The sequence below is a fragment of the Clavelina lepadiformis genome, chromosome 3 (assembly GCF_947623445.1).
Source record: "Clavelina lepadiformis chromosome 3, kaClaLepa1.1, whole genome shotgun sequence".
Taxonomy (NCBI): domain Eukaryota; kingdom Metazoa; phylum Chordata; class Ascidiacea; order Aplousobranchia; family Clavelinidae; genus Clavelina; species Clavelina lepadiformis.
In genome coordinates, this window is record NC_135242.1 from 5,059,687 (window position 1) to 5,074,308 (window position 14,622).

The window sequence follows — 14,622 nt, forward strand, 5'->3', positions numbered from 1 at the left end:
TAAAACAGTAATCATCCAACGACTAAAAAAGTATAATGAAATACCTCAATCTGAATGATTTTCTTTCTCTCACTGCTTCGTTCTTCAAGTTCCTCCAGTGTTGGTTTGACATAATCAGGGAGTCCTTCAAGTTCAGGAATATCATATTCAAACGCAACTTTGTCATAATTGCGAGCAACAGCATCAAATTCTTCAGACAAGTCATTCAGGTGTTCAACTGTAGGATACTGTGCTAAAAGATCTGCTTCTACAGCCTAAAAATAATTCGTTGTGAAGAGTTTTTTCCGTTATGCTAATCGTCATAATTAACACAATCGTCAAGTTGGCACACCATTAACGTATAACTATAAGGCAAACCATTAACAACTGCATGACATAATTACATTACCTCATGCTTTTTGATCTTGTCTTCTAAGGTTTTTGAATCCTGCTCCACTCCTTCTGGGGTCTGGGTATTCACCAGGATTTCCTTGTCTTGCAATTTCTCATTTTCTTCCTGCACTGCTTGCTGAAGTTCAGTGAGTTTATCCTTCCCAACCAGGACATACGACAACCTTAGGACAATTATTGAGTTATAAGACATATAAGAAGATCAAAAATGTGACGAAAAAACAACCACTTCCCCAAACCTACAACAAGATCTATAAGCATAAGACCACATATAAAAGCAAAACGCAAACTCCTGAGAGTCGGCAGCAGTGAAGCTGTATTATTTCCACAATTTCCATCCTACCTTTGTTTAACTTGATATTTTGCATCTTTCCATCTTTCTGCCAAGTCCTGACATGCAACTGGGACTGTGTTATCATATGTTACACCATGTTCCTCAAATGAGTGAAGACAACCATCAAGACTGGAGGACTTTTCATTTAATTCCTCAAATTTTGGATCATGTTCAGGAATCTCAGAATCCAATTTCTAACAAAACAAATTCGATCAACAAACGAATAACAGAACCGGAATATGACTGCCAGTAGCACCGACGGCACAGCCAGCTTTAATGCGACATAATCACGCAAAAGAACTTAACTTGCATTGTATCGCATACCTGAAGAACGTCACGCTGCTGCGTCAAATCCTCCTGATTGTCGGCCATTATGTCATGAATAAGAAGTTCAGTGGCATATGTACGGATGACGTTTCGCGCAACTGACATGGAGTCAACGGTGTCCTTGGTTAGCTGTATACTGTAACAATATGTTTAGCATGAAACAACTACCATGTTGGGTTCATGATTTGTAGTCTTGACGAGATTATACAAGGAGTTTAACATATGTGTTAAAGCTGCTAGACTACTAATTCAAACTAGCAAAAAGATAATAACAAACGTTTTTGTTAATTAATAAAACACACATTAGTTGGGTTAACTACACATGAGGATGCTAAAAATATCAGTAAGAAAAGAAATAAAATGAAAATTACTAAAATTGAATTTTAAAATAACTTAACAAAACATTTATTGGCAGATCATTTCTTTCATAAAAAAGCAATGTAACTGTCAGCGAGTGTCAAGTAAACAAATGGTACAATATGGTTTGGGTATTGTGCTACTTTGGTTGTGTACCGTTTAGAAAACCCCATTTTAATTGTTCTCATTTGGGTAAAATTTATTTTAGTATTTCCGAATTTCGTAAATTCTATTTTTAGTGTTTCCCTTTGAGATATTTTTAGTGAGCCACTACACAGATGCAAAGCGAATACCACTCACACTTTCTTTCTCTCGGTGTAAAGTGTTGAGACATAATTTAGCTTTTTGTCAAAGCTTTCAAATTGCTTCTTTACTTCCACCACTTCTGGCATATCTGCAGCTTCCTGATCAGAGTTCAGCTCATCAAGTTTTTGGTGCAAATCATCACCATCTGATCTTGTTTTGCTTAGCTTAGGTTCCAGTGCCTTCAATTCAAGCAAATATTTACACCAAAAAACATACAAAATTCCATTGAAACAAACATTAATGTAACTTCAACTATTACAAACCAAAAACTAAACCACAAAAATGATTCTGCTAGAAATCAACATGTACTTCATGTTTGTTTTCCACTTTTTGGATGAATTCAGGTTCAGTCTGCACAGGAGCACTGGATTGCTCTTTAATTGCTTCTTCAATCTCATCAAGATCTTGTGCAAGTTTGTTTAAGGCTGCTACCAGGTCATCAGCGTCTTTTCTCGCAGCAGAATCTATATGAGCAGAAATTTTTATCACCAAAAGTCATCATATCGTGATAATTAATACAATCAAATTAGAAATACAGCTTTCAAAATTTTAAATTAATGTTACCCAAATTAAAAGAAATGAGGCAAATTTAAATATACCAATTAAAAATAACCTCAACTGTATCTTATAATGACTATTTACCTCATTTGCAAAACTCTTGTGTACCTTTTTTAGCTTTAGCTAGTTTGAGGGAAGACTCCATGATCTTAAGTTCCAACCTCTTCTTTAAGTCATCCCATCTTTCTTCCAGCAGAGAAGTTTTTTCCCGATACGCTTCCACTTCCTTGCACTTTTGAACTTTCAGATCAAAGTGTGCAAACAACTCCTCCGCTGATTTTATCTTTTCTTTCAGCTTCACAAAGCTCTCATCACCATCCACACAGGAAGTTTTCAAGGTCTGAAGATTCAGAAGAGATTTTTTTAGGAAGCGTGCCATACATGATTACACTGGTACTAGAAGTAATAACTATAATTATGTTGAAAATAACTTGATAATTTTAATAACTAGCTATTATTTAACTAATATTAAATTAATAATGAATAACTAACTAATAGTTCATGTTGAAATGTTGTGACAAAAAATGTAAAAAAGATGTAATGATACGATATGAATGTGTTTATTTGAAAGATTGTGTCTGATACAGTTGCAAGCAAGATGTTATTACCTCATATTGCTCAATTTGGTGTTGCAATTCTTCCATAGTATCTGCATCTTTGCTGTAGTCATCCAAGTTTTTCTCAAACTTGTTCACTAAGTCTTTGCTATTAAGGTAACTTTCCTCGATGTGTAGCAAGACAACATAGCTAATAAAACGGTTACAGAAATCATTGTTTACTGTAAGCAGAACAATTTACAAAAAATTTCAAGTTTGTTTCAAAATTCACCCGCTGCATGGATACTTAGTTACTTACATTTGCTGTCGTTGTTCATATAGTGTGGTGACAAATTTCCAGTGTTTAAAGAAATCAGCAAATTTTTCACCAAGTTCAGTGATCTCTGAAGTTTCATTTTCTTTCAAATCTTCAAACTTTTTGTGCAGATCGTCAGCCCCAGCTTTTGCTTTACCTAAAGGTGCCTTAAGACCCTGAAAATGATCACAAAAAATCAATAAATAAATCGCAACTTAAATACTCGTATAGCTCATAGACAACACCTTAACCTTCTTTAAACTTACATCATGCTGTTCTTTAACATTGGAAATACTTTCAGTGTCAAGGGGCAATTTTGTGTTGTTTTCCTCCAAAATTGAATCTTCCACAGAATTCACCTCATTTCGGTATTGTTCCAATGCAGATAGCAAGTCATGAACATTTTTGCTTACAGCGGCATCTGCAAAAAAAGTCGAGTGACTTTCTGAAACTTTCGCTAATGCTGCATATACCGACACAGATAAAATACAAAAGTGTGGTAAATCATATCATCTACAAATTACTTCTTTCCGCCACTTCCAATTGATTACAGGCATCAGTGATCTGCCTGTCTAATCTGTCCTTCAAATTTTTCCACTTTTGCTCCAAAGCTAAAAATCTTAGCTCACAAGCATCCAATTCCTTGCAAGTTTTGACTTTATCATCACAATCATCTAGGAGCTGACGTGTTGAAGCCATATTGTTCTTTAGACCATCGAGGCTATCATCCATGTAATCATAATTTTCTTTCAAAGCCTATGAAATAGCAAGTAGCAATCAAAGCCTTCATCTTTTGCATGATGAGGTGATCAGGAATACAGAGCACGAGATAGAAAATTCACCTTTAACTTTTCAATTTGATATTTCAGTTCATCAGTTTCATTTCCACAATCTTCAAGTTTTTGATCGATTGTATCTAACTCCTTCGCACAATCATCAAGAGCACCTTCATCTCTGTTGATATGCTCCACAATCCCACGAAGATCAACATATCTATGTGTCCAATGTTAGAACTTTAAGTCATCTATCCACACATGTCTTAATTTGGTGAAAAATTATGCAGCGTAGAAAGGATGAAATATAATTACAAATGTATTAAAAGTTTGTTATTTACACTTACATGTCTTTTCTTTGGTCAAGCAAGATTCCCACAAAATCACAATGTTCAATAAATTGAGGAAATTGCTGCTCAAGTTTTTCTACTTCTGGTGTTCTTGTGTCCTTGATATTTTCAAATCTCTTTTTCAAATCATCTGCATTTGATCTTGCATCATCGAGTTGAGGTTTAAGGCACTGTAAAGAATAGGATTAAGCAAATTATTGCGACTCAATAAAATTGTTATACTAAACAGCGAATTATAAAGTACGTAATAGTAGTATTGCTGCTCTGGTTGTGTTAGAAACGTACATCATGTTGGGCTTCAGCATTTTGAATACTTTGTACATCAAGCGGACGTTGTGAGTTAACTTCTTCTTCAATTGCTTTTTCAATTGCTTCGACTTTCTCCTGAAGCGAGGCTAACTCTGATGAAATTCCTGCGGCATCTTTACTCGCTGCAACATCTTTAAAAGAATTCAATAATACTCGAATTACCTCAAACTTTAAGGTTTGAAGTGATAAACAAGAAAATAATAATAAAAAATAAATTTACTTCTTTCAGCTTGTGTTAACTGGTCACAGGCTTCAGTGAGTTCTCTGTCTAATCGTTTCTTTACATCGCCCCATCTTTCATCCTGTGCATCAGCTTTAGCATTACATGCATCCAATTCTTTGCAAATTTTAATCTTGTCATCAAAACCATCAACAACTTGATATGTTGCCGCTATCTTGCCCTTCACCTCCCCAAGGCTGCTGTCCACATCATCACATTCATCTTTTAGGGTCTGAAATTACAACATGTTGCAATTTGCTACGATGCGTGTGGATATCAGCAAAATTTTGAAACTAATACAACTTGTCATGATAGTTTTCATAACACTTTCAGCTATATAACACTTTTATTAAATTGCGGAAAATTATCAAGCTTTATTGGCCTAAAACTATTTACCTTCAGTATTTCAACTTGATTTTTCACTTCGTCAACGTCATTTCCACATTCCTTTAACTTTTCATCAACTTCATCTATCTTCTTGTCAAAGCCATCAATGGTTGCTTCATCTTTATTCAGATGTTCTATGATATCACGTAGGTCTGCATATCTGAAAAACCAAACGTCAATCAAAATGTATGTGTAAGCAAGACTACTGACTTAAGGCCAGAGTTTGTACTGTAAATCAAATATGGTCACATTTCTAACAGTATTTTGTCCACATTTTGTATTTGTGTGTCTGTCATGTTTATCAAACTATTACATTCACATTTCATATGAGCATTCTTACATTGGTTTCCTCTGATCTAGTAGAACAGCAACAAATTTACAGCGATTATTAAACTTGGAAAATTGCTCTTTAACGTTTTCCACTTCTGGTGTCTTGGTTTCTTTGATCTGATCAAATTTCTTTTGCAAATCATCAGCATTCGATCTTGCATCATCCAGATGGGATTTGAGACCCTGCAAAGATATGAGTTCAGTACAAATTACTGTACTTGGTAATAAAGTATAGTACAGTTATCTTTCTGCTTGATTTATGTTGGAAACCTACATCATGTTGGGCTTCAGCATTTTGAATACTTTGTACATCAAGCGGACGTTGTGAGTTAACTTCTTCTTCAATTGCTTTTTCAATTGCTTCGACTTTCTCCTGAAGCGAGGCTAACTCTGATGAAATTCCTGCGGCATCTTTACTCGCTGCTACATCTTTAAAAAAACAAAGTGGTATGAAAAAAAGTACTATTGCCAACCATGATGTTAAACATTTATACAGATAAATTAGAAAACAATAACTACAACATAAATTTACTTCTTTCAGCTTGTGTTAACTGGTCACAGGCTTCAGTGAGTTCTCTGTCTAATCGTTTCTTTACATCGCCCCATTTTTCATCCTGTGAATCAGCTTTAGCATTACATGCATCCAATTCTTTGCAAGTTTTAATCTTGTCATCAAAACCATCAACAACTTGATATGTTGCCACTATTTTGCACTTCAGCTCCGCAAGGCTGCTGTCCACATCATCACATTCATCTTTTAGGGTCTGAAAACACATCATGCAACAATTTTCTACACTGCGTATGGTCGTCAGCAAAATTTTGAAACTAATGCAACTTGCCATGATAGTTTTCATAACACTTTCAGCTATATAACACTTTCAGCTATATAACACTTTTATTAAACTGCGGAAAGTTTTCAAGTTTTTTGGACTAAAAATATTTACCTTCAGTTTTTCAACTTGACTTTTCACTTCGTCAACGTCATTTCCACATTCCTTTAACTTTTCATCAACTTCATCTATTTTCTTGTCAAAGCCATCAATGGTTGCTTCATCTTTATTCAGATGTTCTATGATATCACGTAGGTCTGCATATCTGAAAAACCAAACGTCAATCAAAATGTATGTGTAAGCAAGACTACTGACTTAAGGCCAGAGTTTGTACTGTAAATCAAATATGGTCACATTTCTAACAGTATTTTGTCCACATTTTGTATTTGTGTGTCTGTCATGTTTATCAAACTATTACATTCACATTTCATATGAGCATTCTTACATTGGTTTCCTCTGATCTAGTAGAACAGCAACAAATTTACAGCGATTATTAAACTTGGAAAATTGCTCTTCAACGTTTTCCACTTCTGGTGTCTTGGTTTCTTTTATCTGATCAAATTTCTTTTGCAAATCATCAGCATTCGATCTTGCATCATCCAGTTGGGATTTGAGACCCTGCAAAGATATGAGTTCAGTACAAATTACTGTACTTGGTAATAAAGTATAGTACAGTTATCTTTCTGCTTGATTTATGTTGGAAACCTACATCATGTTGGGCTTCAGCATTTTGAATACTTTGTACATCAAGCGGACGTTGTGAGTTAACTTCTTCTTCAATTGCTTTTTCAATTGCTTCGACTTTCTCCTGAAGCGAGGCTAACTCTGATGAAATTCCTGCGGCATCTTTACTCGCTGCTACATCTTTAAAAAAACAAAGTGGTATGAAAAAAAGTACTATTGCCAACCATGATGTTAAACATTTATACAGATAAATTAGAAAACAATAACTACAACATAAATTTACTTCTTTCAGCTTGTGTTAACTGGTCACAGGCTTCAGTGAGTTCTCTGTCTAATCGTTTCTTTACATCGCCCCATTTTTCATCCTGTGAATCAGCTTCAGCATTGCATGCATCCAATTCTTTGCAAGTTTTAATCTTGTCATCAAAACCATCAACAACTTGATATGTTGCCACTATTTTGCACTTCAGCTCCGCAAGGCTGCTGTCCACATCATCACATTCATCTTTTAGGGTCTGAAAACACATCATGCAACAATTTTCTACACTGCGTATGGTCGTCAGCAAAATTTTGAAACTAATGCAACTTGCCATGATAGTTTTCATAACACTTTCAGCTATATAACACTTTTATTACATAGCGGAAAAATTTCAAGCTTTATTGGCCTAAAACTATTTACCTTCAGTATTTCAACTTGATTTTTCACTTCGTCAACATCATTTCCACATTCCTTTAACTTTTCATCAACTTCATCTATTTTTTTGTCAAAGCCATCAATGGTTGCTTCATCTTTATTCAGATGTTCTATGATATCACGTAGGTCTGCATATCTGAAAAACCAAACGTCAATCAAAATTTATGTCTAAGCAAGACTACTGACTTAAGGCCAGAGTTTGTAAATAAAATATGGTCACATATCTAACAGCATTTTTTCCACATTTTGCATTTGTGTGTCAGTCATGTTTGTCAAACTATTTTATTCACATTTCACAGACGACCGTTCTTACATTGGCTTCCTCTGATCTAGTAGCACAGCAACAAATTTACAGTGATCATTAAACTTGGAAAATTGCTCTTCAACGTTTTCCACTTCTGGTGTCTTGGTTTCTTTTATCTGATCAAATTTCTTTTGCAAATCATCAGCATTTGATCTTGCATCATCCAGTTGGGATTTGAGACCCTGCAAAGATATGATTTCAGTACAAATTGCTGTACTTGGTAACAAAGTATAGTACAGTAATCTTGCTGCTTGATTTATGTTGGAAACGTACATCATGTTGGGCTTCAGCATTTTTAGTACTTTGTACATCAAGCGGACGTTGTGAGTTAACTTCTTCTTCAATTGCTTTTTCAATTGCTTCGACTTTCTCCTGAAGCAAGGCTAACTCTGATGAAATTCCTGCGGCATCTTTACTCGCTGCAACATCTTTAAAAAAACAAAGTGGTATGAAAAAAAGTAGTATTGCCAACCATGATGTTAAACATTTATACAGATAAATTAGAAAACAATAACTACAACATAAATTTACTTCTTTCAGCTTGTGTTAACTGGTCACAGGCTTCAGTGAGTTCTCTGTCTAATCTTTTCTTTACATTGCCCCATTTTTCATCCTGTGAATCAGCTTTAGCATTACATGCATCCAATTCTTTGCAAGTTTTAATCTTGTCATCAAAACCATCAACAACTTGATATGTTGCCACTATTTTGCTCTTCAGCTCCGCAAGGCTGCTGTCCACATCATCACATTCATCTTTTAGGGTCTGAAATTACAACATGTTGCAAATTGCTACGATGAGTGCGGACATCAGCAAAATTTTAAAACTAATATAACTTGTCATGATAGTTTTCATGACACTTTTATTAAACTGCGGAAAGTTTTCCAGTTTTTTTGGCCTAAAAATATTTACCTTCAGTTTTTCAACTTGACTTTTCACTTCGTCAACGTCATTTCCACATTCCTTTAACTTTTCATCAACTTCATCTATTTTCTTGTCAAAGCCATCAATGGTTGCTTCATCTTTATTCAGATGTTCTATGATATCACGTAGGTCTGCATATCTGAAAAACCAAACGCCAATCAAAATTTATGTCTAAGCAAGACTACTGACTTAAGGCCAGAGATTGCAAATCAAATATGGTCACATTTCTAACAGTATTTTGTCCACATTTTGTGTTTGTGTGTCTGTCATGTTTGTCAAACTATTTTATTCACACTTCACAGACAACCATTCTTACATTGGCTTCCTCTGGTCTAGTAGATCAGCAACAAATTTACAGCGATCATTAAACTTGGAAAATTGCTCTTCAACGTTTTCTACTTCTGGTGTCCTGGTTTCTTTTATCTGATCAAATTTCTTTTGCAAGTCATCAGCAGACATTTCCACTTCAGCCAACAGCGGTTTGAAAGACTGCAAGAAAACAACTTGGAAGCACGCTATGAATTAAAACCTACCTATGCAAAATTAACTTCATCTGAAAGACTTACATCGTGTTTCTCTTCAGCTTGTTTGATGCTTTCAACATCCAGAGGAAGTTGATAGTTGGCTTCATCTATCATGGAATCCTCAACAGCATCAACTTTTTGTCCAAGCAACGCTAATGCTGACATGATTTCTGCTGCATCTTTGCTCACAATGGCATCTTAAAACAGAAAAATGTTTCAGAATGAGTTTGTAAATTTGTTTGTTGCTGATGCCTTTGTTAAATATTTTGCATTTTGTATAAGAAGTAGTTCAAAGTAATATGCTGTCATCTATTTTTGTCATAATAACAGACAGCAAAGAAATTAGATCAATACAAATGCAGTTGCTGCCTACTTCTTTCAAGGTTCATTAGTTTGTTATCAATATCCTCGAACATTCTTTCCAATCTCTTCTTGACCTCATTCCATCTCTCTTCGAGCGCAATAAGTCGTTCATTGCTGTCTTCCAATTCCTTGCATGGTAATAGCGGTTCCGAAAATTGTGAAACGATAGATTGTACTGATTTCAGGTTATCCTTCATGATTTTAAAGTTTTTATCAACTTCATCACAACCGCTCTTCATGTTCTGAAAGAGCAAGGTCTAGTTGATGAAAAAATTCCGGTTATTATTTAAACCTTTGGGTTACTGATCAGTGGCACACCTTTATGTTAGCTGCTTGTACCCTGAGTTGCATCATGTCATTTTCATGTTTGAGTATTGCCGCTTCAATTTCATCCAGGTTATTTTCATAATTTTTAACTGTTGATTCCATTGTATCAATTTCATGGTGAGTGCACTTAAATCCCTTGATTCTACAACCACAAACATACTCATTCTATTCAATAAGAATCTAGTCAAAGAAATTCTATTCAATGTATCAATTAGCATCAGTTTATTTGGGTTAAATAATAAAACTGCTTCATGAAGTGCTAGGTACTTGGGAAAATTTACCTTTCCAGTTGAACATGACAAACCAGCCATAGACTGATCCAAGTCTGCTGCATTTCAAGAAGTTGCTCTTTGAGTTGTGGCAAACATTCAACGGGCCTGGTCAATTCGTTATTGACAAAATTCACAACTCCAGTTTGTAAATTGTCATATGCTGGTTTCAAACTTTCAACTTCCTTCACAGTATTCTATTTCAAAGATATAAAATAGTAAAAACTCACAAATCAAAATTGATAATTTCCAAAACAAAATGTAATCGCAATTTCTGAGCTGTATTTTATGAGAATGAAACAAACCTTATGCTACAAAAGGATTAAAAATTCAAAACTCCAAAACAAGCTACAGTGTAAGATACAGTGATTTTAAGGCAAATGTAAAGGTTGTAGCTCACCTGTTGGTTTTCAAGACAATTTGCAAGAGATTCTTCGTCAACTGGCAACTTTTCAGAAGCCAGAGACATTTGCTGTTCCTCAAGAAGTTTGATTTTGTTAAGCAAGTCAGATAATTTTGCAAGAAGTGTTTCAGCCTCAAGCTTCTCAGCAGCAGCTGTGAGCAATTACATACGGTATATATATATATTTTATTGACAAGTAACAAGACATGCACGTAGAAATGCACAAATACATACTTACATATAAAATGAAATCGTTATACACTTCTTATGCAATAAACAATCAAAGATACAATTACTATTGCATTTACGTTCCACCAAAACAAATTTACCTTTTTCGGCTTCAGGAAGCATGTCAGTGAGATACTGCAGTCTGCAAAATAGATGGTTAAATTGAAATGAGTTTCTGTAACAAGTTAAGGTTATATCTTTATTTGCTATTGTTTAAGAACAAATGATCACCATCCCCGGTAAATCGTTGAAGTGAAATTTCAGTAAAAACATACACCACATAAAACTTACTGTGACATCACAGCTTTATTGCAAGCATTCCATCTCTCAATATCAGTATCGACACGTTCAGTCCAAGCGTCACCGTCTGATGACAAACCATAAAGATTCATGTCCTCCAAACAAGTCTGGGTGCTTTGGTCATTCTCCATGCAGTCATCAAGTGGCTCAATGCTGTCTTTAAGTTTCAAATTACAATGAGTCATTTCACTCACTAATGGTGTTTTGGTATCAATGGCCTCCTTTATATTCTGTTGATAATAAAAAGAGGAATTCTAGCTTAAGAATAGTCAATGTATGGGAGCCTGTTTACAAGATACATATTATACCTAATCATAAAATATTTACTTTGTCGTTTTAAGGTGCCAACTAGGGCAAAGATAGCGTTTTATTTACGGAATCAAATTTTAATTGGTGGAATTGAAATATACCTTCAACATTGCTTGATGTCGCATGATACCGTCAACATCAGTGACAGATCCACTGTCCTGTTCAGTCATAGATATACGACTTTCAAACTCTGATATCATATCCTCGACGACATCTATTTGATCGACCAGAACACAAGCGGTCTTCAGTCTGCATCAATTGTACAGATAACAGGAAAATAAATTTCAATTTAAATCAAACAATATAAAAATTATTTTTTAAAAATTTATATTTTAGGCCTTGTTTTACTTTTATCCAAGCGGTAAATGCTAAATGTACATTCACATTATTAGCTGACTAATATGTTAGTTTAGTTTGTCGCCATGTGTAAATGTAGCCTGTGAGTAACAATTGTGCATAATACTGGTTTTGGATTTAAACTATCGAATTGTATTTATAGATTTTATTACCTTGCCTAGTTGCAGAAGAAACAGTAATAAGATTATATCTCTCACTACAGTTTGTGTATGTATTGTCCTTCTGAATTTAAAATTATGTGCAACTCTTGCTTGCTTTTGCAATAATCAATGCATTTCTACTTACTTCTCAAGATACAAGTGTGTAACATTCCATGTGCTCTTCCACTGACTAACAACAATATCAAGGCAGGAAGACAAAGATTGAACGCTGGAATGTGTGGAATAATCTTCAACAAATGCAGTAACTTCCGATGATAATCGCTCATATTTTGGCTTTTGCTCGCACAGATCATTGATGGTTTCCTTCGAAGAAATTTTAGTTCAGCTCCAAGTATTTATCGATTTACTTGCTCTTTTTGTAATTTCTTGCATTTTTACAAAGCATGCATCTAGCGTTCATCTCACATAAGATACCAATAGATATATGGCACAAAGCACTGAAAAAGCACATTCAAAAACACCTGCAACGAGCACAATTACAAGATAACACGCATGCGCCGCGAAAACAATAAATAGAGACAATTAAATAAGTCAGAATTAACAGCATGAGACAGATTAAGAATTTCAAACAAACATTTGTTAGTAAAACAAGCCAAAAAACAGCAAAAGTGCAATAAATTACCTGCTTATAAGGAAAGGTAAACTGTGGTGAATCAAACCCTGGCATGCACTAAGATGAAAAAACACTCCATGCATTAAAAAATTTAATTTGAAATTATTTTAAACCTCAAAAACATGAACTGATATTATGCAAAATTGTGGACAACTAAATCAAAAACTAGTACAAGAAGACAAATAACGCAGTAGAGATATCACAACTAAACTTAGCCAAGTGTTACCTCAATTACATGGGCAAAGTAGATAGATGACATTATAGCAATTACTGTATATCTATTAGGAATGATGACGCAAGGCGTTGGAAAAGGTTGCGGTATTAAATTACTGACGTCACTTACTCATGAGACATTTAAATTGAACTTATTATCAAATCATGTAAGTTATGTATAGACTTACAAAGTCAGCATTGACATTTACAGCATAGTACAGAAAAACGCAAAGCAGTGAAAAAGTGGCTTTACTCTAAAAGTCCACAGAAAGTCTCTCGTGAAAATCTGCATGTTTTAGTCATGAAAATAAGTGTTGAATACGTCATACTTCCTAACATGAACAAAATTACAATAAGAGCACAATGAAATAATAAAAGGAATAACATGCAAGATATGATTTAGTGACAAGCAAATTACAAAAAACTACGCAGAGGCATCTAATAAGCATCAAACAGAATCTACAATGGCAACTAATTTACAGAACAATAAACTTTTTGAGGATTAATGCTTTACCAACCTGGTGCTCGTTCACAACAAGCTTTAATTCCTGCTTTTGCTGAGGAAGTGGAGTGATAATGCGTATTGTAACCACCTTGTGGACATCCTTCAAGTTACTGAGAAGGACGTTCAGTTCCGAAGTGTACGATACACACTTCTCTTCAGTCTCTTTCTCTGCATACAAGGTTAACATTTGGGTACTTTTGTCAATTTCTTTTTTTAATGTCGACACGTATTAAAATTTAAAGAAATTCTGAAACATGTAGTGATGACTGAAAACTGATACCTTCATTTAACTTGAGTTCGATTTCTTGAATGTGCTTATTGCATAGTTCTAATGTGATATTGCATGTGGAAACGTGTTGTTCAGTTTTCTTCCATTCCAAAGTCTCTGAAGACTTGTTCAACAAAGCAACATCTTCTTTGACTTTTTTCAGAGCATCGTCTTTTTCATCTTCAGGGATCATTTTGTACTAGACCACGGTATTAAATTACTGAGTAACTCTTAGTGAAATTTTCAAGTACCAGTTAAGCTTATAAAGTTACATTTTGTTTCTAGAACAATCTTTAATAACTAGGCAATAATGTTCTTAACAATTTGAAAAAAAAATAAATTTTATTTGGAGACTACAAGTACAAACTTGCAAGTAACCAAACGGACAGATTAACAGTTAAGCATCACTAGTAACATTCAAACTACTGGCTTTATATATCCAACTATTCTTACTGATTCAACAGTCCATGCCAGAATAGCCTTCTGGTTCTTTTGCAAACGCATGAATAGTTGACAGAAGTTCCATTTCACACTGGTTTTGTGACATTCTTTAACCAAATATCTCCAAGCTAGTTCTTCCAGCTTTGCCTGTTCAACGTTGCATTTGCTGACTGGTGGGATCCTAAACAACAGAGCAGGAGCAGTTCCTCGCTGCTCGGAGAGAGTTTTTATTTTCCATTCATTGATGTCTCTGTTATCTTCCAGAGTGCACTCCTCACCATCAACTACTTGCAACTATAAGCACAAAAGGTTCATGGTCACAAAACAAATTCATGAACTAATGGGTGTGATAACAAATATATATAGAATTCGATAAGTGATTTAATTGATTGTGACATTTCACAGTTGGTATGG

The 14,622-nt window shown here is 34.7% G+C and overlaps 1 protein-coding gene across 7 annotated transcripts in view; it reads right to left on the minus strand.

Moving 5' to 3' along the window:
* Positions 1 to 14,622, minus strand: part of LOC143448987 (microtubule-actin cross-linking factor 1-like) — a 56,494-nt gene that overhangs the window by 26,107 nt on the left and 15,765 nt on the right. For all 7 annotated transcript variants that reach the window (XM_076948984.1, XM_076948982.1, XM_076948983.1 and 4 more), the window contains 41 exons: positions 14,221 to 14,502; positions 13,780 to 13,966; positions 13,513 to 13,667; positions 12,293 to 12,471; positions 11,752 to 11,899; positions 11,333 to 11,571; positions 11,143 to 11,183; positions 10,811 to 10,965; positions 10,423 to 10,607; positions 10,133 to 10,283; positions 9,825 to 10,056; positions 9,494 to 9,648; positions 9,244 to 9,416; positions 8,916 to 9,066; positions 8,537 to 8,768; positions 8,279 to 8,433; positions 8,015 to 8,187; positions 7,687 to 7,837; positions 7,291 to 7,522; positions 7,033 to 7,187; positions 6,769 to 6,941; positions 6,438 to 6,588; positions 6,026 to 6,257; positions 5,768 to 5,922; positions 5,504 to 5,676; positions 5,173 to 5,323; positions 4,777 to 5,008; positions 4,533 to 4,687; positions 4,245 to 4,417; positions 3,967 to 4,117; positions 3,649 to 3,880; positions 3,391 to 3,545; positions 3,128 to 3,300; positions 2,881 to 3,019; positions 2,381 to 2,612; positions 2,024 to 2,178; positions 1,709 to 1,893; positions 1,049 to 1,187; positions 734 to 918; positions 389 to 554; positions 45 to 254 (listed from right to left, as the gene is read on the minus strand). In XM_076948984.1, the coding sequence (XP_076805099.1) occupies positions 45 to 254; positions 389 to 554; positions 734 to 918; positions 1,049 to 1,187; positions 1,709 to 1,893; positions 2,024 to 2,178; positions 2,381 to 2,612; positions 2,881 to 3,019; positions 3,128 to 3,300; positions 3,391 to 3,545; positions 3,649 to 3,880; positions 3,967 to 4,117; positions 4,245 to 4,417; positions 4,533 to 4,687; positions 4,777 to 5,008; positions 5,173 to 5,323; positions 5,504 to 5,676; positions 5,768 to 5,922; positions 6,026 to 6,257; positions 6,438 to 6,588; positions 6,769 to 6,941; positions 7,033 to 7,187; positions 7,291 to 7,522; positions 7,687 to 7,837; positions 8,015 to 8,187; positions 8,279 to 8,433; positions 8,537 to 8,768; positions 8,916 to 9,066; positions 9,244 to 9,416; positions 9,494 to 9,648; positions 9,825 to 10,056; positions 10,133 to 10,283; positions 10,423 to 10,607; positions 10,811 to 10,965; positions 11,143 to 11,183; positions 11,333 to 11,571; positions 11,752 to 11,899; positions 12,293 to 12,471; positions 13,513 to 13,667; positions 13,780 to 13,966; positions 14,221 to 14,502 (7,248 nt within the window). The remainder of the gene's footprint in view (positions 1 to 44; positions 255 to 388; positions 555 to 733; positions 919 to 1,048; positions 1,188 to 1,708; positions 1,894 to 2,023; positions 2,179 to 2,380; positions 2,613 to 2,880; positions 3,020 to 3,127; positions 3,301 to 3,390; positions 3,546 to 3,648; positions 3,881 to 3,966; positions 4,118 to 4,244; positions 4,418 to 4,532; positions 4,688 to 4,776; positions 5,009 to 5,172; positions 5,324 to 5,503; positions 5,677 to 5,767; positions 5,923 to 6,025; positions 6,258 to 6,437; positions 6,589 to 6,768; positions 6,942 to 7,032; positions 7,188 to 7,290; positions 7,523 to 7,686; positions 7,838 to 8,014; positions 8,188 to 8,278; positions 8,434 to 8,536; positions 8,769 to 8,915; positions 9,067 to 9,243; positions 9,417 to 9,493; positions 9,649 to 9,824; positions 10,057 to 10,132; positions 10,284 to 10,422; positions 10,608 to 10,810; positions 10,966 to 11,142; positions 11,184 to 11,332; positions 11,572 to 11,751; positions 11,900 to 12,292; positions 12,472 to 13,512; positions 13,668 to 13,779; positions 13,967 to 14,220; positions 14,503 to 14,622) is intronic.